At 42.5% G+C, this 24,122-nt stretch overlaps 1 protein-coding gene across 1 annotated transcript; it reads left to right on the forward strand.

The window, feature by feature from the left end:
• Nucleotides 1-6,954: 6,954 nt before the first annotated feature.
• ACTA2 (actin alpha 2, smooth muscle) lies at nucleotides 6,955-23,703 on the forward strand. Its single transcript, XM_062215017.1, has 9 exons — nucleotides 6,955-7,059; nucleotides 10,887-11,038; nucleotides 12,269-12,397; nucleotides 16,303-16,413; nucleotides 17,749-17,833; nucleotides 18,201-18,362; nucleotides 19,800-19,991; nucleotides 21,185-21,366; nucleotides 23,416-23,703. Exons 2-9 carry the CDS (start codon nucleotides 10,910-10,912, stop codon nucleotides 23,557-23,559), a joined length of 1,134 nt encoding a protein of 377 aa, XP_062071001.1. The 5' UTR covers nucleotides 6,955-7,059; nucleotides 10,887-10,909; the 3' UTR covers nucleotides 23,560-23,703.
• The last annotated feature ends 419 nt before the right edge of the window (nucleotides 23,704-24,122 follow it).

A 24,122-nucleotide genomic window follows, 5' to 3' on the forward strand; every position in this document is an offset into this window, starting at 1 on the left:
CTATTCAAAGTGAAATTTAATTAATATTAAATTACATAAGAGATTTCAGTGACCACTACTCACATAAGGCTAGTGGCTATTGTATGGGAAAGTGCTGATATTATACATTGCCATTTTGCAGAAAGTTCTGTTAGTGAGTGTTGTCAATGTCATCGATGTAAAAGGTATGTTTGTGATCTCCAAGAAAACATCCTTAAAGATTCCCTACAAGAAATATACGGAATGGGCCCTTGCAACCACTGATAATTAGAATAAACCAACTTGTCCTGGGTTTCTTGGGACTTTCTAAAGCACTGAAAGTCTGTGTATAGGGAAACTCCCCAGCTGTGGGCAAACCAGGATCATTGTCATGCTAGAGAAATAAGGTATTTTATGAAAGAGGCCTTCAACCAGTAAGAATCTAGGGCAGTTGAGTCTACAGGAGCTGATGTTGGGCTTACTTGGGCTAAGCTGGAGCCAGAATTGTCCATGGGGCCCAGGATTTCATGAGCCAGGGCTATGGTTTGGATGTTCTTTAAGTTTGTCCACCAAAGGCTCATATTTTGTAAACTTGATCCCCAGTGTGATTATGTTAGAAACAGTAGAAGTTTTAAGAAGTGTAGCCTAGTGGGAGGTCATGAGGGGCACTGCCCTCCAAAGGGATTCACACAGTTCTAGTGAAACTAGATAAGTTAGTTCCTCATGAGAGGATGATTTTAAAAGAGCAAGAATGTCTCTTCCTTGCTCTCTGGCTTCCTGTCTAACCATGTGATCTCTCTGTGTCACATGCATTCTTCCCATGTTGCCTTCCACCATGATGTGATGTAGCTAGGGAGCCCTCATCAGCGATGGAGACAGTGGGACTCCTCAGTCTTAGACTTTCCTTCTCCCAAACTGTAAGATATATCAATCTCTTATTTACAAAGTACCCAGCCGTTGTTATAGCAATGGAAAGCAAATGGCATGGATGTTGAATAGTACAGTCAGTTGCTTTTGTCTGATGGTTTAAACTTTGCTCCCTATTATTTCGGTGGAGCCTGACACCCTGGCCACTGCCCACACCTCTATTTATATGTTAAAATTCAATCTCTGGTATTAGATTGGTCTGGGTTTGAATGCCTGTATTACCACTTACTACTTATGAGGTCTTTGGCAAGATGGTTAGCTTACTTACGTTTCCATTTCCCACCTATCCATGGAAATAATAGTATCCCTTATAAAGAAACTGTGATGACTGAATGAGCTCATGTGTATAGTACAAATGTCTTATTTGCCTGGTAAGTATTAGTTGGTAATGTCATTATTCCCTCTCTTCAGAGTACTTTTGACCTTTATTGTTTAAAAAAACAGTTGTTAAAAATTTTCTATCCTTGAGTCAGTTCAGCTCAAGGAATGTTTACTGAGTATTCCAGGCTCTAGGCATGTAAAGATGAAGTCAAATTAGGTTTTGCCCTCAAGCATAATCAGCATGGAAATGAGAGATATTTTTATAGAATAACATAGTTAATGTTATGAGGAAGGAGAGCGGAGAGTGTTTTGGATAGACAGAAAAGGCCAGAGTGGGAGGTGGAAGCAGACTGAGGAAGGTTCCTAGGGGGAGATGACATCTAAGCTGAGCTGAGGAATTTGAATAGAGCATGTCAGAAGAGATGAAGTTGGGGAAAGACAGGAATGAATGTGAGAATATTGTTTCAGGCAGAGAAACAGCACACGCAAAGGTCCTGAACAAGAGCTGGTCTGGCTTTGTTAATGAGAAAATCCATTGTTCAGTATTACTGGCATAATATTGGAACTTACCAGTCTGAGTAGGACAGGAGATAAGGAAGGAGAAGCAGGCGGAATGTGGGAACTGTTAACAAGGGGATAGTAGCTATCATCCTTCTGTAGAAATTTAACTCAGTTTTTAAAATTTTCTGTTGTTCATGGTTATACCAAATTTCTAAGTGATCTTTTGGTGATAAAGAGAATATTAAAAACTGGTTTTCACCTCAGATCTAACAGGTGCTATCCTGCAATTTGAAAGCCATTCTGTTTTTCTACAAACAAATAAAATAAAGCACTGAGAGTTGATCTCTGAATCTTTTAAGCACATACTTGTTTAGAGACTCTGAAAAGTATAATGGAATAGTACAAGCTTACTTTGCTTTCTTAGTTGGTCTTTGTAGGATCATAATGTTTTTTGATCCCTTCCTTAGAAAAAATTTGTACACTAGCTTTTTTTTTTTGACAGGCAGAGTGAGCGAGAGAGAGAGAGACAGAGAGGAAGGTCTTCCCTCTGTTGGTTCACCCCCCAAATGGCTGCTACGGCCGGTGTGCTGCACCGATCCGAATGCAGGAGCCAGGTGCTTCCTCCTGGTCTCCCATGCAGGTGCAGGGCCCAAGCACTTGGGCTATCCTCCACTGCCTTCCTGGGCCACAGCAGAGAGCTGGACTGGAAGAGGAGCAACTGGGACAGAACCGGCGCCCCAACCAGGACTAGAACCCGGAGTACCAGCGCCGCAGGTGGAGGATTAGCCTAGTGAGCCGCGGCACCAGCCTGCACTATCTCTTAAGTGTCTGTTACATTCTTACTATGTCCCTCAAAATTGATGTGTTGGAAACTGAATCAGCAGTGCAACAGTGTTGGAGGTGTGGCTTGATGACAGATGTGTAGGCCATGAGGGTTTCTCTCTCATGAATGGATTAATGCTGCTATGAAAAGGGCTTTTGGAAGCAGGTTCACCCTTCTGCTTCTGCCCTGTGGGAATGAGCAAGAAAGCCCCCACTAGATGCCAGCACCTCAACGATAGACTTCCCTGGAACCAGTGTCCACTCTTTATAAATTACGCAGTCTTGAATATTTAGTCAGAACAAACTAAGACAGTGTCCATCAAATGTTAGCTAATATATCTAATGTGAACACCACTGGTAGAAATACATTTTTGATATGAAAAAACTATCACAAGTGCATTGAAATGGAATAGGAAACACATTTGTGTGTGTGTGTGTGTGTGTGTGATGGGAAGGGGGTATTTGGTAGGTAAAATAATGGCCACCCTCCAGCGCCTAGGGTGCCGGCATCCCATGTGGGCACCGGTTCTAATCCCAGTTGCTCCTCTTCCAGTCCAGCTCTCTGCTGTGGCCTGGGAAGGCAGTGGAGGAAGGCCCAGATTCTTGGGCCCCTGCACCCACGTGGGAGACCAGGAGGAGGCTCCTGGCTCCTGGCTTCCAATCGGTGCAGCTCCGGCTGTTGCGACCATTTGGGGAGTGAACCAGTGGAGGGAAGGCCTTTCTCTCTGACTCTCTGTCTGTAACTCTGCCTGTCAAATAAATAAATAAAATCTTTTAAAAAATATGGCCACCCCAAAGTGCCTGCATACTGATTTCCAAAACTAGTGAATACGTTCCCTTAGACACACATACTCACACACACAAATGACTTTGAAAATGAAATTAAGTTAAAAAAAAAAAAAACCTGGAAGATTATCATGGACTATCCTGAATTATCCATCAATGCCCAATGTAACCCCAAGGTCTTTCTGAGAGGGAGGCAAGAGGGTTAGCATCAGAAAGTTTGCAGGTGTTACATTGATGATGCCGCAGATAGAGGAGGGGGCCATGAGCCAAGGAATGTGAATGGCCTTGAGAATAGAATAGTAAGCAGCACAGTCCCTGCTCCAGAGCTTCTAGATGAGAGCAGCCACACTGATATTAACCCAGCAAGAATGTTTTGGATTTCTGGACTCAAGAACTATAAAAGAATAAATTGCGTTGTTGGAAGCCACAGAGTTTGTCATAACTAACTATAACAGCAATAGGAACACAGACAGGGTATCACGTTTTTCTGACTAGGAGTTCACCTTGGCACTTCATTTGTCTGAAAAAGTGTCTTTCTCAGATTTAGATCCAACACTTTCTTACAGAACCCTTGATGATAAAAGTAGCTAATAATGGGGCTGGCGTTGTGATGTAGTGGGTAATGCCACAGCCTGCAATGCTAGCAACCCATACATACCAGCTGCTCCACTTCTGATCCACCTCCCTACTAATGACCTGGAAAAAGGAGTGGAAGTGGTCCAAGTGTTTGGGCTCCTACCACCCACATGGGAGACCTGGATGAGGCTCTTGGTTCCTGGCCCAGCGCTGGCCATTGTGGCCATCTAGGGGAATGAACAAGCAGATAGAAGATGTATGTGTGTGTGTGTGTGTCCCTCTCTCTGTAATTCTGACTTTTCAAATAAATAATTTTTTTTAAAAAAGGAGAGCTAATAATTACATAGTGCCCCCTATGGGCCAGGCAGTGTTGTAGGTGCTTCTCACTTTACTAACTTCATATTCCCATCTTGTGAAAAGGCATGAATTATTAATTCTGATTTTCATACAGTAAATGTAAGGCACAGAGAGGACACTGCACCAAGAAGTGGAAGATCCCAAACTTGAGCTCTGAATTCAGCAATTGTGTATTGCTGCAGAAGTAGTGCTTCTTTCCACAAGAAAAGGCCCAGTTGTCATTTCAGTCCCTCGTCATATTTCACATTGTTCCTCTCAGCTTAGTATGCCAAGTATCTTCTTGCATGAGAAGCTGAATAAAACAACTAGTGAATCTGATTAGTCCACAGAGAAGTTTTTTTCCACTAACAGCAAAAAAAAAGTTTTCTTTATGAGACATCTCTATTTTATGAATACTTGCTGGTATTTAGATGGCCTAATTTGAATCTACAGGGTACTGGGGATAGACAGTAATAAAGAAATCCTTAGGCAGTTATTGAGCATACACTGCTTATTCAGCTCTGGACTGGGCTCCAAAAACAATTACAGTTGTCCCAGTTCTCAGGGAATTAGCAACAGATCATCATTGGATAATGTGATGTTTGTGAGATGTGCTGTGTGATGTTTGTTGAGATGCTTCTGGAATCTGTGTCTATAGTTTGGCATTTATTTTATAGCATTCCCCAACTTAAACCAGGTGACTAGATGCTACCATTCTTCTAATTGTTCCATAACTCCTTGGCTTTAAGCTCCAAGAGTTATCTGGCCACTAGAAAGGAGATTTCTTTGTACACAAACACATACTCATCTAGTGCTGCTTTCTCTCACTGAGGAGACTTGGATAGGATGTGAAAATATAAATCTTGAACTCAGACAATGAGACTATTTAACCACTTGCTCAGAAGTTCATTTGGGGTTGCAGGTCCTCCCTGGTTAATGTCATATAAATAATATAAAAAATTAAGGACTCATAGTCTGATTACTATCCAGGTTATGGATGTACTCCACTATAGTCAAAGAAGAAATGATTTATGAGTTATGAAGGTGAATGCCAAAACTCTTCTCTGGTATTTAAAGGAACACTCATTTTGCAAGTCTAAAAAGTAGACACTGCTTGAGACCTAAACAGGAGGAAGAGAGATCCTTCTTCTAGTCAAATTTACCCCCGATAAAGAAAATATGAATTGGTGATTTACATAACCCCTTAATGCCTACCTTTCTGTTGTGCAGTGTTGTCTTCTTATTTGGACATTCAAACAGTTATGTTTTCTGGCTTGTAAAAACTAGACACAGAGGGTCAATGTTGGTTGTTGCACAGCAGGTTAAGCCACTGCTTTTCGCACCACCATTCCTGCTTTTCTGCTTGCAATCCAGCTGCCTGCTAATGTGCCTAGGAAGACAACAATGATGGACCAAGTACTTGGATCCTTGCAACCCTAGCTCCTGGCCTCAGCCTGGCATGATCTTGGCCATTACAGCCATTTGAGGAATGAGAAGATCTCTCTCTCTCTCTTTCTCCCTCCTTCCTTCTCCTTCTGTCTGTCACTGTGCCTTTCAAATAAATAAATCTTTTTAAAATAGCACATTTAAGAAAAACTAGACACAGTTGATAAAATCCTGAACAATACAGATAGACCCTGTTTATGATTTAGTGTTAAGCTATTTAAAGTTCTCTAATAATCAAAGATGCAATTCTTCCAAGATAACTATGCATGCATGTGTGTGTATGTCATGAGTCACACAGATCAGATACAGTAACATAAGTGAAAGCGAGGCAGAGCTCTAAGACATTGTTCTCACCAGTCAGCAGTGCAGAAATACTCATCAGGATATTTCTATCATGAATTTACTTAGCACTTTGGTTGGAAGGAAGGGGATGGACAAATGCAAAATCATTGAAGTTCTCTATTGATACTTGAGGATGGGAGCTTCTGTCTGAGAAATGATGGGGCCTCCTGTTCTTTCTGTGCTCTGTCAAGTGGCTTAGTGAGCAGAGATGAGAACTAGAGAGGCTTCCTTTGAACACTGTCTTTTGTCTCTCAGTCATTTCTGTGACAAGTTGCTTGGGTAGTGTCTCTGATCAAAGGATGGTCCATAACCATGCTGCAAAAGTGCTCAGTGAAAACTCAGTCGACATACCTAATGTACCAAAGAAAGTGGCTACGGTGGTGCTGACTTCCAAGTTCCTGTTTGTGAAACATGGGCCTGTCAACCTTGTCACCATACTTCAAATCCTGTTTCCATTAGCAGCACTCCTGGACTGGGTTTATAAACACAGTGTGACAAACATAAGATCACTGCTTCTATATATCTATGCATGATGGAGATGATAGCTTTCTTTATTGCAAGTCACCTTTGTAGGAGAGATCTTAAAAGTCCCTGCTAGACTGAGGCAACCCCAATTTACTGCATATTCACAAGAGGCCTGAAAAGTCAGCTTGATGGCAGGCTGGGATCTCCTGTGGAATGCATAAATCCTGATCGCATCCATCCCATCACGCTGGCCTAGGGTCTCTGGGTGTTTCAGCAGCTGTTCTGAAGGCTTGGGGTGTTTATCTCCCACAGGCAGCTGAACGGCCTCCCATTTCATGAGCCGAGCCCTGGAATGTGGTGGAAGAGACCCAGGCCTCTGGCCACCCAGATTAGAGAGTTTTGTGCTGAGGTCCCTATATGGTTGTGTTAGACTGAACTACGGGCTCCAGTCTGTCTTGGTTCCTTGTTTGGGAAGCAAGTGGGAGGGGAGCAGACCAAGGAGCTATATAACCCTTGAGTGTTCAGCTGCCCTGAACACCACCCACCCAGAGTGGAGAAGCCCAGCCCAGCACCGTCAGGGTAAGTGGCGCAAGCCCAGGGATGTGACTTTGAGAGTCCAGCGCTCTTTATTACCCAGTGTAATCAGATATCATCTGCAGGGATTTGGCTGGGCTCGTGTGCTCTGATATTTCTGAATGAAGCGTGTACTACTAAAATGATTGTAGCTTTTAGCTCTAATGCTCTAATATTAAAGTCAAGGCCAATACCAGCTTGGTGTGGTGGAGGAGGTGGAGTGAAAGGTCGAATGAGCTTGCACTGCTGCACGTTGCCTGCAAAATCTGTTGATACTAAACCAGCAGTCCAGGTCTCGCAGCACATCCTAGGGATGAAGTCTAGCTGTTGGCAGTAAGTCATGCATTTATTTCTATCTAGGCATCGGAAACTGTGGAACTTGTGGTTCAGATTGGCAGTGGGCATTTTTCACTGGAGCTCTCTTTTTGCTGTAATGAAGGTGATTGGAAGTGGATTTTAGAAGTGAAGAGAGGATGGCTGCCTGGTCTGATTCTGACTGAAATGGTGTATATGTGCTTCTGAGTTCCCCTGGCTGTAGTCGGTGCTATCTTTGGTTGGGAATTGCTCTCTCCTGAGTGTATCTGTGAGCTTATATGCTAGGATCTGCATCACTGATCATTTGCAGCACAGCACACCACAAGCCACTAACTTGAATCTTTGCAAAGGAAGAAGGAGGGAGCAGAGCTTGTATCTGACAGCTGTTTGTGTCTCAGCCAAACGGATGTCTGGTTTGCATTTCCCTTAGCCTGACATTCCCTGCAGCCTGGGGAGGCCAGCGTGACTGTAGAGTCCGCCCTGCCACCCTGAGCGCGGCGTCTCTGTCAATCGGGTCTTGGCAACTTCACTGGGACTGGAGTTTTCATGCTGAGATTTTCTTTCCATTTTGTGATTCATGACTAAATATGGTTCGCATTTCAAGTCCAACGAGCTGGGAACTGTAATGTTCTTCCCCCTCCCCTCCCCTCCCACGAACTACTCATTTTTGGCACAAGATGCACGCTAGTTGGAGCAAACCCCCTGACCCGGGTGCAGTTCCAAAAGCAGCCATTTGTGCATGTTTTACCTAATTAGGAAATGCTCTGCGCCAAACCGAGCTGCTCATTCAGGTTAGATAAGAGTCCAAGCCACCGAGTCAGCTCTCTCCAGGAATACAAAGACTCCTTTCTCACAGCAGTGCTCCTCTTAGAGATTATGAAATTCTTCCTGGGCTTTTTTTTTTTTTTTTTTTTTTGCCAAATACAAATGTATTGATTGAATTTAGTTTTTCTTCTGCATTCTTGCTGATGCTAAGTGTCATCTACTTTTTCTGTGTATACTCAAATATTGCCTCCAAACCACCGCTGACCCCCAAGGATATCGGGGGTATATCCTTATTCATGGTGGCCACTCCTTCCCTTTTTCAGAGACTCCCTCATTGCATAAATCTTATCCTGTCTTCAGCCCCTACTCATGGTTTGGAGGCCATGCCCAGCACATCCACAGGACCTGCAGAGCCCTGTGGCAGGCTGCCTCTCACAATACCCTGACTCTTCCTGCTACCCTTTTCTGCCAGCCTTCTAGTTCTATCTCCTAAAACATCTTCATCTTCTAGAAAAGAAGCCAAACCTAATTCAGTGTGAGAGAGGAAAGGGCAAGCCACTCTAAGTCCCATTTTCTGTTCTTACTTGTGGAACCAACAAGATTTTCATTCTAATCCTGGGGGCAATGTTAAAAGAAGGCAAACATTAGAAAAAAAAAATCTAGACAATGATAGTCATCAGATAATGATAGCAAACTAAATTTTATTTAGAAATTATAACGTGTATAAGATTGGAATTATGTTGTCCATAAGAATTCTGATATTATTACTGTTTTATAGTTAAGGAAATTGTGATTTAAAGATGTGAAGTGACTGACTGCATCCCATTGCTGCCAAGTGTTGACCTGGCTTCTAATCCAGGCACTCCGGCTCTAGAGTCCCAGCTCATAATCACAGTGCTCTGTAATCTCCAGTGCCTGATTTTTGCCACTTCAGGGGATCTTGAATAAGTCACTTCAATTCCCCGAGCCATGGTTTCCTTGCTTATCCTTTGGAGATAATGGTACATGTCTTGATTTTAAAATATATCATCTCCACTCAGGTGCACATTCTTTGCAGCGAGCACTGCTGTAGACATCCTAGGCGTATGGAAAGGTGCAGCCCTGCTTTTCTGAGAACAGTCTGACAGAACTCCAAGTCTAATGACGTTTGTCTTTTCCTACTTCCCAGAAGAATTTTTTTCCACTAAGCCTAATGGTTTTCTAACTACAACTTGCTGAATTCTTTATTTAGTGGATGGTTAAGCTTATGCTTATAAAGAAAATTGAATGTATTTCATTGTAAAAATTAAAAGAAAAGCAAGAAAAGAAAGAGGAGAGGAGGGTATGGTGGGAAGTATCACGCTCTTAAAACTATATATGAAATGCATGATATTTGTTCCCTTATGTATATATAAAATAAAATAAAATGAAATTTCTTAAATGGAAAAAAGAGAACTGTTTGTTATAATTAGATCTGGATTCAAAATAAGAATCTTCCTCAACTTCAATTCCTGCTGATATCTCAAAGCCAGGCCAAGAATTCTAGGTGTCCTTTTCTTTACAGATGTTTACGCTTAATTCTTCCTGGAAGAATGGAAGGAGTCCTGGGTTGGAAGTCAAGGGACAGCTGAGGGGCACCTGATCTCTGGTCAGAGCACTTCCTCCAATGCTCTGTGTGCCTTTGAACAAATCACTTCCCCTGGGTGCTTTTCATTTGTAAAAATGAAAGCACTGGATGGAAATGTCTTCTAATTGGCCTTTCCAAATTTGTAAGTCAGTACTTCTCTAGCCTTTCAAATTTTGTCAAAGTTTCCAAGCTTAAGTATGAGTTATTTAAAATATTATTATATAACCAAAGAACACATGCTCAATTCAGAAAATTTAGAAAATATGGCAGAACCCAGGGAAGATAACTGAAAAATACCTGCAAAATCTGCCGCTTCAAAATAACCCCAATCAACATCTTGTAAAAATAATGAATTTTAATGCACGAAAATTCATTTTTCTTGGGAAAGCACAACAGTGCTTTCTCTTGTCTATTATTCTTACATAAGAACATAGTGTTAGCTTATCGTTTTACTTACCTTTCTTAATGGTAGCAAAGTATTCTACTACATGATGTACTGTTCTTCACTTACCATCCCTTCCTTCCTTACTGGATTTTAACTTACTAGTGACTTCTGTTAATGGAGAATAACTGTGTCACCAAAATTTAAAGCACCTTCTTAGGAAGTCTTGATTCATTTTAATGTTTCTATGAGGATAAAATAAAAGTATTCAGTATCCAGAATAGTTTTTTCTTTAAACATTTACATTAAATATTTTAATATTTCTAAACTTTCCTATGTTGTCCAGTCCTCAAAATTTATTTAGTGGAGGGTTAAGCTTACCTTGTTGAAACAATTTTGAAAAGGTATTGCATACCTAGAAGAATGAGTCTGGGCTGATACTTCTTTAATATATGTTTGGCAACGTGTTTCTGTGAAGGGCTGGACTGTGACTCACATCTGTGTTCTACGGTTTATTCATTCATTCACTCAGTTGGTCCACATTTAATGTGTTCCCCAGACCATATGATACTGTGCTAAGGGCTGGTTCTATAAAGTCAGAATTTCAGCACTTCAAAGCCTTGAGATAAATGCTGTGTTAGATAAGGAGAGGGAAGCTTGGGGAACAGAGGGGAGGCTCCAAACCCCACTGGGAACGGGAGTGGTGCTTTGAAGTGCCGCAAGTGCTCCCTTGCAGCTGGGCTGTTTTCTCTCTGTCCCCTGCAGGATCCCGTGAAGCAGCTCCAGCTATGTGTGAAGAAGAGGACAGCACCGCCCTTGTGTGTGACAATGGCTCTGGGCTCTGCAAGGCTGGCTTTGCCGGAGACGATGCTCCCAGAGCTGTTTTCCCATCCATTGTGGGACGTCCCAGGCACCAGGTGAGCAAAGTTCTGATTGGGACTACACCAGAAATTTAAAGACTTGTTAAAAATATACCCATGATGATTGATGTCCAGGGGTCAATGCCAATTTCACATATAATGAAGACAGATTATCTGGTGGGTGTCTATCAGTTATAAATTCTGTGCCTTTTTCCAGTGTCTTATTTGTCTAATATCCTCATTGTCATCATCATCATTATCATAAATACTTACAAGTTATCCGATGTATACCACAGCCACTCTTTGGAAAGAAACTAAAATAAAAGTTCACTCATAGAACTTGATGTTAGCTGAAAGCAAGCATTGATAACAAGGATAATTTCACATAATGTTAGCTGTCAACAAAATAAATCTGGATGACCCGTGATGATTTTACATAGCGGTATAAACAAATGGTAGAAACGGCAATTTCATCTCAGAAGTTCTCTTTCACCTCAGGAATATATCTTTGCTCAGTGAGTCTATCTGATGTTTCAAGTCTCAGCTTGGCATAAATTCATGAGAATAAAACTTCTGTGAATGAAGTCTGTCTGGCTCCTTGTTGAACTATGTGCAATGGAGGATTTTTACATAAACAAATATTTACTGGATCTATAATAGTCATGACTGTTTTGCAATTATAAAGCAGTCACTGCAGTGCAGTTTAAATCTAGTGGTGAGAAGTCCCTTTTCAAGTTCACTTTAGTATTTTTAAAATACAGCTAATGGAGACAGTGTCTTAGTGGTAATTGGTATGAATTTATGCATTAGAAATAAAGTGTCAAATGGCTGTTTATACATTCAATATGTAAAACAGTATTCACATACTTGTTGAGTATGTGACAACATTAAAAGTACAATTTCAAGGATTTACAAGAGGCAAAATGTCCTTTAACTAATCTGTAACATGTTCTAGCTTCTTTCAACAAACATTATTGAGTGCTACATATGTGCCAGGCACCTTGCTCTGGTGATGTCCTAACAGAGTTCACTGAAGAACAGAGAAGATGACACAGTGGAAATCTGCCCTGCCCATAGCATATCCCGTTATTTGGAGGCTGATTTAGGTCTGTTTCCCGTCGACTAAAGACACATTGCTTAAGAGCCTATTCAAAACAAGACCCATTATATTGTTGCTGGTACCAAAAGAGGAACTTTCTAGCTCAATGATTTCATCCTTTGGGGCTTGGTATAATCAATTCACAAGTTTTAGGAGAGACTGACTCAGATTATGTTGAACCCTTTTAGGGGGTGATGGTGGGAATGGGACAAAAAGACAGCTACGTGGGTGATGAAGCACAGAGCAAAAGAGGAATCCTGACCTTGAAGTACCCGATCGAACATGGCATCATCACCAACTGGGACGACATGGAAAAGGTACCAGGATGTTTACTGCAAGGTCAATCTTCTGGACACGTAACTCAATTCCTATGGCCCCTGATGCACCATGGCTGGGGAAAATAATTCACATTGCATAATTGCACTTTTATTTGTTATTGTTATTTATTTTTACTCTCTGGAAAACAAAAAAAATCATGAAATACTTATTTAAAAAGGGTTCTGTGCCTACTAGTGCTTGTAAACTAATTTGAGGGATTATAGTCCTGTCGATGCGATATAGCCCTTTCCCTATGGTCAGAACTAATAGTCTGTTGCCCATGTCAACTCCCCCAAGACAAGCACTGGGTGAGCAGCAGGCCAGAAGATAACCCTCGTTTCACTTCCATCTGAGGCTTGTGCAGTACAGCTTAAGAGCAGAGGAAGTGCTGGGAATGACCTTAACCAACTCATTCTTTTTTTTTTTTTTAAAGATTTTATTTATTTATTTGAGAGGTAGAGTTGCAGACAGAGAGAAAGGTTTTCCATCCATTGGTTCACTCCCCATTTGGCAGCAACGGCCAGAGCTGAGCCAATCCAAAGCCAGGAGCCAAGAGCTTCTTCCAAGTCTCCCATGTGGGTCAGGGACCATCTTGGACCATCTTCCACTGCTTCCCAGGCCATAGCAGAGAGCTGGATCGGAAGTGGAGCAGCCGGGTCTCGAACCAGCGCCCATATGGGATGCCAGCACCTCAGGCAGAAGATTAACCTGTGCCACAGTGCCGGCCCCTAACAACTCATTCTTGAAAGCTTTCCATTAAGTCACTCTGAACTTCAAACATAACAATTTTTGGTTTTCACCATATAACAGGGGATTGCCACATTGTGAATTTGGTATATTCCTAAATGTCTGTTGACATAATGAACCACAATGGTAACTGAAAAGTATTTAAATCAATATTTTTAAATGTGTTGCATTTTATCTCCCAGATCTTCATGAAAGAGTTAATGAGTAGTTAAATCTAGAGATTTTGCTGTTTGCCATTAAGCATTAAAATATTGGTGATCAGAGAAAAGAAGGAATAATGAGGAAGTAACATAAAGCTGTTTAAATGCAGCAAAATAAATTAGAATCACATCTGGCCTTTCATTTATGTATAATCTCACTACATGCACCACCACCCCACCACACACATGTACTTATCAGTTTACTTATTTATTTTTCAAAAGATTTATTTATTTGAAAGAGAGAGCGACAGACACAGAGGAAAAAAACTAAGAAGGAGATCTTTTGTGTACTGGTTCACTCCTCAAGAGGCTGCAATAGCCAGGACTGGGCCAGGCTGAAGCCAGGAGCCAGAAACTCCATCCTGGTATCCCCATGGGTGCTTGGGCACTCTTCTGCTCCTTTCCCAGTCGCATTAGCAGGATACTGTTTGGGAAGCAGCACTGCCAGGATTCAAACAGGCAATCCAATATGGGATGCAGCAGTAGGAGGTGGCAGCTTAATTCACTTACTAGCCCCACTCACTAGTTTAAAAGAAAAACTCTGGGTGGGCATTTGGTGCAGTGACTAAGTCACTACTTGGAATGCCTGCGTTCCATATCAGTGCCTGGTTGCTCTCACTTCCATTTCTGATTCAGTTTCCTGTTAATGTCACTGGGAGGCAGCAGATGATGGCTCAAGCACTTCTGTCCCTGTCATCTATGTTGGAGACCTCAGTTGACCTCCTGGCTCTTGGCTTTAACCTGGCCCAGTCTTGGCTGTTACAGAAACTTGGGGAATGATTAGTAGGATGGAAGATTCTCTCTCTCTCTTTCTGTGTGTGTGTCTCCCTTTCAAATAAAATGAAAATAAATAACTAAATGATAGATACAACATTGCTAGAATAATGCTTAAGACTCTGTCTCTCTAGAGATTAGTTTAGTCTAACATTCTGGATATGTTCCAATTGCATTTTGTGCTGAGATCGTGTTAATTTTAGTAGGAAAATACTGTTTGAGATTTACTCCACAGAACTGACAGTATCTAGAATGTGTGCTCCTAAAGAGACATTATTGGTGGGCTGGCGCTGTCGTGTAGCAGGTAAAGCCGCCGCCTGTGGCACCGGCATCCCATATGGACACCGGTTCGAGTTCTGGCTGCTCCACTTCCAGTCCAGCTCTCTGCTGTGACCTGGGAAAGCAGTGGAAGATGCCCAAGTCCTTGGGCCCCTGCTCCCATGTGGGAGACCTGGAGGAAGCTCTTGGCTCCTGGCTTCAGATCTTTGCAGCTATGGCCATTGCAGCCAGTTAGGGAGTGAACCAGCAGATGGAAGATCTCTCTCTCTCTCTCTCTCTCTCTCTCTCTCTCTCTCTTTCTCTTTCTCTCTGCCTCTCCTTTCTCTGTGTAACTCTTTCAAATAAATAAATAAGTCTTTAAAAAGAGAGAGAGAGAAACATTATTGGAATGAAAAAAAAATCCCTATTCTGAGTATTTAAATTCAAAGTATCTTCTAGAGAGAAGGGGAGGGGGAGAAAGGGAGGAAGAAAGAGAAAGAAGAGGAAGAGTGTTGTGGTTTTGAACACGATATTTCAGAGTAACCACATATTGCAATATGAGTGGAAAGATTTCTTGAACACCCTGCTATTTACACTTTTTCTCGCTGGAAAGAGTGTGTGTTTATCCAGATGAACATCCAGTCAGTCGGTGGGATGAGGGCAAAGGTGTTTAGGAGCAGCTCCCACCCATCCTCACTGTTTGCCCAGGAATCATGAAGTCAGGTTCAGGGTTCTCAGCCCACCATTGTTAGCACTCCCTTTTTCCACTTCATTCCATCAAAGGAGCAGAACTACCAGGAGTCTCATTTCCTTTCTAGAAACCACAAATTCGAAACCATAAAAACTGGAACAAGATAGTCTTTAAACTTGATCAGTCTTTTGTTCATTTATAAGCTCCTGCCAGAAATTGATTGTTTTGTTTTGTTTTGCTTTTGTTCTTGCTGTTTTCTTTCACTTTGTTTAAATTCTTGGTTAATCTAAGCTTACTGATGCTGATGGAAAATGTTTTGCACCTAAAGATTAATTCACTTAGCCTTTTCTACAATGGCATGTTCTTTTTGGCACCAGTGGGTTAAAGTGGTTGCTAAACCGTAAAGTAAATGTACTAATGTCCCAAGTACATTCACACAAACACACTACATAAAGGCATGGGCTTCCTTGAAAATGCTCAAAGGCTGAGGGGCTGGCCTTGACCACAGAATCTGGTGTCTCCCAGTCCAGGAGGACAGCAGGGGGTGGAGACAAGAGGCAAAGAAACCTGTTCTTCTCCATCTATACTGCAAAGGGGAGTTTCTCCAGAATCATTAAGCATGGTGATTAGGTTTTCAGGCCAGCTTCATTCATTCCCTCAGCTATGCATTCATTTACACTTTTCTTCTTCTTTTTTTAACCAAACTAAATTATTTTCCCATAAATTGTTAGCTAAGATGGAAGGAGAAGGTAAGGAAGATATCGTTGAATAATAATAATCTTGCCCTGGGCCAGGCACTGGACTGAAAAGTGACTCTAGGGGTCACCGTATTTAATTCACACAAAGACTCAGTGAGGTACGTGCTGATTATTTTCATCCTAATCTTATTAATGGTGAGATTGGAGCTGAGAAGGGTTAAAAACTTGCGAACGTTCACACAACCAGAAAGTGTATCTCAGCTGAAGCTTGTCCCCAGATTTGAGCTTATGGCCTTCACCACGACAGCATCTTACTTACAGACCTGTTCTGAGCTCTTACTCAATGACTTACTCCTTGAGTAAGGTACTCACCCTCGTTGGACGTCAGTCTATGTAAAATTGTGGACCCATAATGAGAACCTATAACATTCATAGCATTCCATTTGGTGCTGGTTTCATTTGGTTTGTTTTGGTCCCATTAGCAGTGCCCAGGGCATCACAGCATTGTGTTTCTACTCTGTCTCCCTGCTCGCTAGATCTGGCACCACTCCTTCTACAATGAGCTCCGCGTTGCCCCTGAAGAACATCCAACCCTGTTGACTGAGGCACCGCTGAACCCCAAAGCCAACCGGGAGAAAATGACCCAGGTAACTAGTCACCTCAGCATCCAGCACTTTTGAGTTTGGGTGAAGTCCTGTTAGAAAGGGCCTTTGTAGGACAGCAGAGACAAAACCCCGACCAGTGGTCCAGCTGCAGACCCAGCACATTCCAGGAACTTGGGGATCCCAAAGGACAGGAACATCTTATGATTCTCACATCCTGGCTGCAGGAACCAACCCTTTTTCCTCCAAGAGCAACAGGAAATTGAAAAGATTTAATTGAGGTTAAAAAAAATTAGGAAGTCATTTAAAAATGCATTCTAACATACAGTGGGAATTTTGGTTCTGAAGTCAGATCTGGATTTGAAAACAAGAGAAATCAGTGAAAACCATCACTGATCAGTTATCAAAGAGCCCACTTAACTTCTCAGAATCTGTTTCCTTCTCTGGAAGTTGGGAATAACATTAGTACCATTATTTGTCAAAGGATTGCTTGAATATTAATGTTTCAAAATGATAAATGTCTATCATGGTACTTGATACGATAAACATTCAACAAATAATTGTTATTAATGTCATTACTGTTACATGTCTGAAACTTGTGACCTTCTAGACTGTCCAGTCCACCAGTCAGAGATAGTTTCTGGTTTCAAGCAGCTAATAAATAAATAACACATTTACTGTGGCCAAGCACTAGGTTGAGCATTTTACATGTGTTGCCTCCTTAAATCCTAATAATATGAAGCATTAGCTGTTGTCATTCTGACTACATAAATGAAGAACTCAAGGCTGAGATACATTAAGTGATTTTTCCAAGGTCACAAAGCTAGGACTGGCAGAGCCTGAGCTTTTGGCCTAGGATAATCCTAAGTTATATGAATACTATATGAATATGAATATATATGAATACGATGGGGCCCTTTCTTTTGTTGTTGGCTTTGATATAGTTAAGTCCTGGACTGTCTACCTAGGCAGAGTCTGAGAGCCCATCTGGCCCGACACTCTTCACCACTGACAGTTGAAAGAGGCCTGGAATGAAGCCCACAGTAGCCAACTCTTAGCTTGGGCACTTCTCCCAGTTCCCATTCAAGTCAGGGTCAGAGCCAGAGCCAGAAGCTGGATTCTCTTTACCTCTGGCCAGGTCTTGTGTGCACACTACCTTGTCCCCTCTGCATCCCATCAGGTCACCCATGTGATGGTCTATCCATTCATGCTTTCTTCTCTGCTCTTCAAGTGACCAGGGTTGCTGTGGCTCTTCTCTACCTTGGTCTCCTCTGTCTAGGACTGGCAGGTCCATCTGCATCCATCAACAAAGCCCTCATTTGAACATTTCTTTGCAGGACTGGAAACATCACTAACTTAGGTCTTTGGATTGCTTTGCAGATCATGTTTGAGACTTTCAATGTCCCAGCCATGTACGTGGCTATTCAGGCGGTGCTGTCCCTCTATGCCTCTGGACGTACAACTGGTAGGTGGTTGTAGGAATGGGGAGTCTTGGCTAATGAATCCACCACCCTTATGGGAGTAGATAGTTGTGAGCATGTGGGTTGTGATGGACAGGGGACAAGTTGTAATTGACAGGGTTGATTCCAGCCCTAAGAGATTTTTTGCCTTTCGAAAGAAGCCCTAGACCTCATATTTCTAGCTGGATTTTCTCTATTGTCTCCCTCTTTCTGTCCTTCCCTTTTTCAGCCCTGTCCCACCTCAGCTCTCCTATCAAATACTCTCTGTCCTCCTTTCAAAAAAGAGGCTTCACCTCCCCCACAGCTTCTGGATCCCCAAGTGATTACATTTCAGCTGCAGTGGTGACATTATCATGTCCGATTATCCCCCAGGCATTGTGCTGGACTCTGGAGATGGTGTCACCCACAACGTGCCCATCTATGAGGGCTATGCCCTGCCCCATGCCATCATGCGTCTGGACCTGGCAGGCCGAGATCTCACTGACTACCTCATGAAGATCCTCACTGAGCGTGGCTATTCCTTCGTGACTACTGGTGAGGCCTCCAGGAGCTCAAAGGAAGAGACAACGTGCTGTTTAAAATAACTTAGAGGACCATAGTGACTCTCCAACGAGGTGGTGGGACAGAGCCTGGCAAATGGCAGGGCTTGACTCTAATGCATAGATCAAAGGACACCTTTTCTCTTGATATTACAACGTGCTGATACTGCTTCCTCAGAGAGGATGGTTACAGTCATCCAGTGTCATGGGCTGGTCAGAGTTGTTAACAGTTAACCTTTGTTTAATCCTCTCCATGAACAAATAGAAAAGAGATTGTGTAGAGACTGAATGCAGTATTGAGTGGTGTTTGGCAGTCTTCAGAGAGACCTAGATAGGACTTGGGTCCCAACTCTTCCACTCACTAGGCTGTTGACCTTGGATAAGTCCATGAGCCTTGCTAAACCATAACCTCTTTGTCAAACTAGGACAATAATGGGATCCTATTTCACATGATCGTTATGAGTATTAAATGAGACAGTGCAAATGTTATTACACAGCACAGAACAGGTTTTCAATACATGTTAGTTTTTATTAATACCAACCCATCAGGCAATGGCACATGTGTCTTCAGATTCTAAGCCAATGCTACCCAATCTTGACCCACAAGACGGCAGCCTGAGACTTTACCAGAAATACTGGATGTCATTAGTCCCTTTGGCTCCAGCTGCTTGCACCCCTGTCACCAATAGACTCGTTTTGAGCCTTGATGATTTAAAAGACTCCTTTTGAGGTGTGGAGTTGAATTAATTCCATTCTTCTTCTGCTACCTACAAAGAATCCCAAACACTTCCTAAAGGTTCCCAGGGGGCTCAGAAGTAACCAACAGCTTAGAACTGCAGAGTTCAGACATGTGAAAGTACCTTCCTTCCAACCTGTTCCATATGTCCTTCCATTTGCGAACTGGAGACTTCCAGACTAAGCTGGTCCTGAGCCAGAACTTCCTCTTTCAGAAATGTGACAGGTTTACCACAAGTTTGATTTAGACTCTACCTGAGCCAGGCAACATGGATCTTAGAAGCTTTTTTAAAGACTGTGGAGCCTTTAAGGAATTGATGTAGCATAAGACCTCCTGGTCAGCTGGAATTCCAACGTAACTGCAATGAAACAATTACACAGGGAGCCAACAAGTTTTATCCTGGAAGACTTCCATAGCTGAGCTTTCTCCAACTTGCTCATTTTATTTCTGCTATACATTTTCCAGAAAATGTTTACTAAGGGCCTACAGTATGTAAGGTACCTACTATGAGCAGAGATGGCCCCCTGGTGGACCCACAGGGTCATGACTGTTGTAGATTTTGGAATGCAGAATATTGACTCTTTTTTTTTTTTTTGAAGGGACATGAATTGAGGGAGAGACTATAGTAGGGTAGGTGGGTATTGACCACCTGCACAAACATGACCATTTTCCTCCATTTTTATATCTGGTTGACAGCTGAGCGTGAGATTGTCCGGGACATCAAAGAGAAATTGTGCTATGTCGCTCTGGACTTTGAAAATGAGATGGCCACTGCTGCATCCTCCTCCTCCCTCGAGAAAAGCTATGAGCTGCCTGACGGGCAGGTGATCACCATCGGGAACGAGCGCTTCCGCTGCCCAGAGACACTGTTCCAGCCCTCCTTCATCGGTAGGCAACCATGATCCTTTCTCCACCCTGTCCTCTTGTATCTAGCCAGCCTTTGGCCACCAGAAGCCCTAAGACCAAAAATATTTCTAAAAGTGAAAACAGTGTCACATTTCCAAGGTGAGAAAACTTCAAGAGGCTAGGAAAGGTATTTTGTTTCTAGGAAAGCAGTATGTTGCAGTCAAGGTAAAAATATTATTTGTGCGCAATGAAAGAATTAAATATTATCTGTGCTTAGCACACAATAGACTCACTTGAATGGATGAGGAGAGTGTGCTATGTACTGAGAGCTTGGGAATGGAAGGGGGAGAGAAAAGTGGAAGAGGACCAACAGTGAGCCTGTTCCTATATTTGCACTGAATTCAGGAGATGGGTGTGCATAGTTGTTTAAAGAGGCAGGTTCTACTGGGACAGAGGGAGAGAGACTGGATTTGAGTCTTAGTTCCGCCTTCATGGTCTTGGGAAAGACATTTAACCTCACCAACTATCAACTCTCAATGTATAAAACAAAGATTGTAACACGACCTATGTCTTAGGATGGCCATAAGAATTCATGAGACATATATACAGAACTTAGCCCAGTGCCTGGCAAAAATAAGCAGTTAAGAACAATTAGATATAGGTAGTAATTAATAATTAAGTATTAACTACTACTATTTTTCATCTGTGAAAAAGATGAAGCATACCCTAGAGTTTTTTCCCAGAAGACCCACGTCAAAACTTAACAAAAACTTCAGACAAAATGAAATCTTATCAATATTGAAAGAAAGGAGTCTGTTTAAATAGGAAGAAACTCTTTTTTGATGATTCAGCACCATTTTGATTCAACAAGAAATGCAAGGTAGCAGACACAGAAAGGCGGGAGCATTCTGAACGCCTGCGACGCTGGCTCAGCCAAGGATCTTCTGCAGAAAATCTGAAGGCTTTGCCCCTTATCTGAACCACACATAGGAGCGGGTCTATTAAAGTATCAGTGACACCACTCTGTAGCCCCACCTGGAGACGCTGCAGCAGGCCTCACTCTCTAAAGGGGAGGCTGAAAGACATGGAACCTGACAAGGCCCTTCTGGTCTCAGAGTAGGTGGCTCTCAGGCTATTAGGGCTGCCAGGCCTTGTCCCAGCATGAGATTACCCAGTTGCTCAAGTCAGGGCTTCCATGTCCGTCAACCAAACACCCCAGCCTGTCTCTTTTTCAGGGATGGAATCTGCTGGTATCCATGAAACCACCTACAACAGCATCATGAAGTGTGACATCGACATCAGGAAGGACCTCTATGCTAACAATGTGCTCTCAGGGGGCACCACCATGTACCCTGGCATTGCTGACCGTATGCAGAAGGAAATCACGGCCCTAGCTCCCAGCACCATGAAGATCAAGGTACTATTCAGAGACAGATCCCAGGGCTGCACCACCATCAGTGGCAGCCCTATAACCATGTATGAAGGTCATACGTTGGAGGCCATAGCTTAGTCACATGTGCTCATGGGGTCTAAGACTAGGCAGTGGATAAAAGTATACATGTTCCATTCTTTATGGGATATAAGTCAATTCAGTTCATGAGAGGCACTGGATTATTCTATATAAAATTTGGTCTATACTTATCTTTGTCTATCAGAGTCAACAGAGTCCATATCTCTGAAGAATGCACTTTTTGTTTTCCCTCAACATGAAAATAGTGTATCTCATTTTTTTTTAAATGCAGATGATCCAGACTTAATTTTGAAGCAGTTGAAATCTTGTAGCTCCAGAGGCTTGTACTGTTCTTCAGCTACTAAGCATGGTCATGTATCAGTGGGCCAGAATTCGATTCTATCTTCATCGCTCTGTCCAGCACACCGTTTGATGTAGGTGCTCAAAAGCACAAATTGACTCCAGGAGAATCACGCTCAGTCTCTGAACCACCCAGGGAGCCTATTTTGTGTGAGGTTTTAGATCCCAAGCAAGGGAACTCAGAGATTGAATGGAGATTATTCTTTGGAGATAAATTTACACATGGCTGATGTCTTCTCAAAGACTATTATCACTCCGTGAAATCAGAAGGCCATGTTGGGACCCTTTGACTCAAGTCACAGGAAGCAGAAACGGCAGTTCAAGTACAATGAGACACAGGAGTTGCCGTCAAACAAGTTCTCTGTTGTTTGCACACCTATCTCTCTTTTGGAAAGGGTGTGCTATAATGAAGCATGTTTCTCCACAACAGGCCTAAAGTAACTCAGGAAGAGAGGAGAGAGATTGTTTTCTGAATCGCTTGTGTTTCTCTGATGTACAGCTGATCAACTCTTACCCTCTCTTTCTCACACCTGGGAAGGAAGGCATGCAGCCAGCTGCCCGGCTCACTAGAGTCAGCCTAGTTGAGGAAATGCAAGAGAGAGCCTGTAGCTAGAGTTGGGCAGTTCCCAGTTCTACAAACTTGGTTTCCTGAATACAGGAAGAACATGAGACTTTAGGCCCCAGGTGGTGAGAGAGTATAAAGATCTGTTAAAAACTTGGGACAATTACATTAGTGGAAAATGAAACTGGATGAGGAGCCTATGGCAACTCCCTGTACTACCTTTGCAACTTGTCTGGAAATCTAAAATTACCCCAAAATAATAAGGTAATTCTAAAACAAAACAGAACACATGGGAGAGCCCAGGTTTGAATATTGGGTCTGAAACTGACATAACCAGTGTGACCAGTTTCTTCTTACACCTCTCTCAGTCTCCATTTTCCTATATGGAATATGCTGGTAATTTAATATTTACCCTTCAGGGTGATTCCAAAAATTAAATGAAAATACATATACCATGCTCTGTTTAGTGCTTACAACACAATACATTCTCAGCAAATGTCAGCTATTTGCATTTTAATCACAAATGCAGAGTTTGAGGCATAAACAGAAATTAAATCCTCTAACCACAATTTCAGAAGCACTGTCTGCTCGCCAAAGTATCCACTTCTACCCAAGAAGTCAAGTATGCAGTGGAATTTGGAATTGTTCAGCTCTAGTTATTTTGTGAGTTCCTACAGATAAAGACTCCTGAACCAACTCACCGCTCTTTGTGACAAAACCATTTATGTACTGTAGACACATGAGCATGCCCTGCTATGTCAGGCCTGTGTACTGGGTCAGCCCAGCCCGGACAGCTAAATGGAAACTCCCCCCAAGGCAGTGTTCATCCCAGCAGGAAACCCTGAGTCCCTCAGTGTAACAGAGCGTGTGAACATCATGTGGTAGAGGAGTTATAGATGGCGTGGAATAGATCGCATGAAGAAAGCCAGCAAAACAAACGTGCTCCCTGAAGGGTCTCCAAATCCATGGCCTCTTTACAGCCCCTGGTCATCTAACAGCTGTGTCTCTACTGTCTACAGAACCTGCACCATGGTAGAACACCCAGGAGCTGTCCTGCTGCACTAACAGCTTTTCTTTCTCATCCCGACCAACAGATAATTGCCCCTCCAGAGCGCAAATACTCCGTCTGGATCGGCGGCTCCATCCTGGCCTCTCTGTCCACCTTTCAGCAGATGTGGATCAGCAAACAGGAGTACGATGAAGCCGGGCCCTCCATTGTCCACCGCAAATGCTTCTAAGTCACTTCCCTGCTCTGTTTCTAGCCCACAACTGTGAATGTTTTGTGGAATAATGCCTTCAATTCCTTTCCAAGCCATGCCTATCCAAAGCTCTGACTCATTACCTATGTATTTTTTAATAAATCTGAAATATGCTACCAGTAACTTCCAGCATTTGCCTCTGTCCAACGCGCAGCTGACCACGTCTATTAGGTTGACTTCACTTGCTACAGAATGGCTCCCTCTAGTGGCCCAGCGGAGGTAGGACACTGTCAGAGGGCTATGTTTCTCAGGCAGTCACATTAACTTGGGAAGCACCATTTCAGCACTTCAAGGGGAAAGAGTTTGAGACCATATGGGGAGATTTAAAAAAATAAACAAATAAGGATTAAAACATATCAGTTTTGACATTCATAACCCCAGCATTGGTGGCCTGATTGGTACTATATATATGTATATGTACATATATATATATATACACACACACATATATAATGATGTTTAAGTGTGTGCGTATATATACAGAAACAACTATAAGTCATACCTTTTATACTGAACTCACACCATTATGTACATACATTTGT

Source organism: Lepus europaeus, chromosome 17 (genome assembly GCF_033115175.1).
Source record: "Lepus europaeus isolate LE1 chromosome 17, mLepTim1.pri, whole genome shotgun sequence".
In the NCBI taxonomy this organism is placed as follows: Eukaryota; Metazoa; Chordata; class Mammalia; order Lagomorpha; family Leporidae; genus Lepus; species Lepus europaeus.

Excerpts from the sequence above, each read along its gene's own strand:
- ACTA2 (XM_062215017.1), top strand. The coding sequence starts at position 10,910 with ATGTGTGAAGAAGAGGACAGCACCGCCCTTGTGTGTGACAATGGCTCT. Across the intron at positions 11,039-12,268 it reads TGGGACGTCCCAGGCACCAG|GGGGTGATGGTGGGAATGGG; the intron begins GTGAGCAAAGTT and ends GAACCCTTTTAG. Across the intron at positions 19,992-21,184 it reads GTTCCAGCCCTCCTTCATCG|GGATGGAATCTGCTGGTATC; the intron begins GTAGGCAACCAT and ends TCTCTTTTTCAG.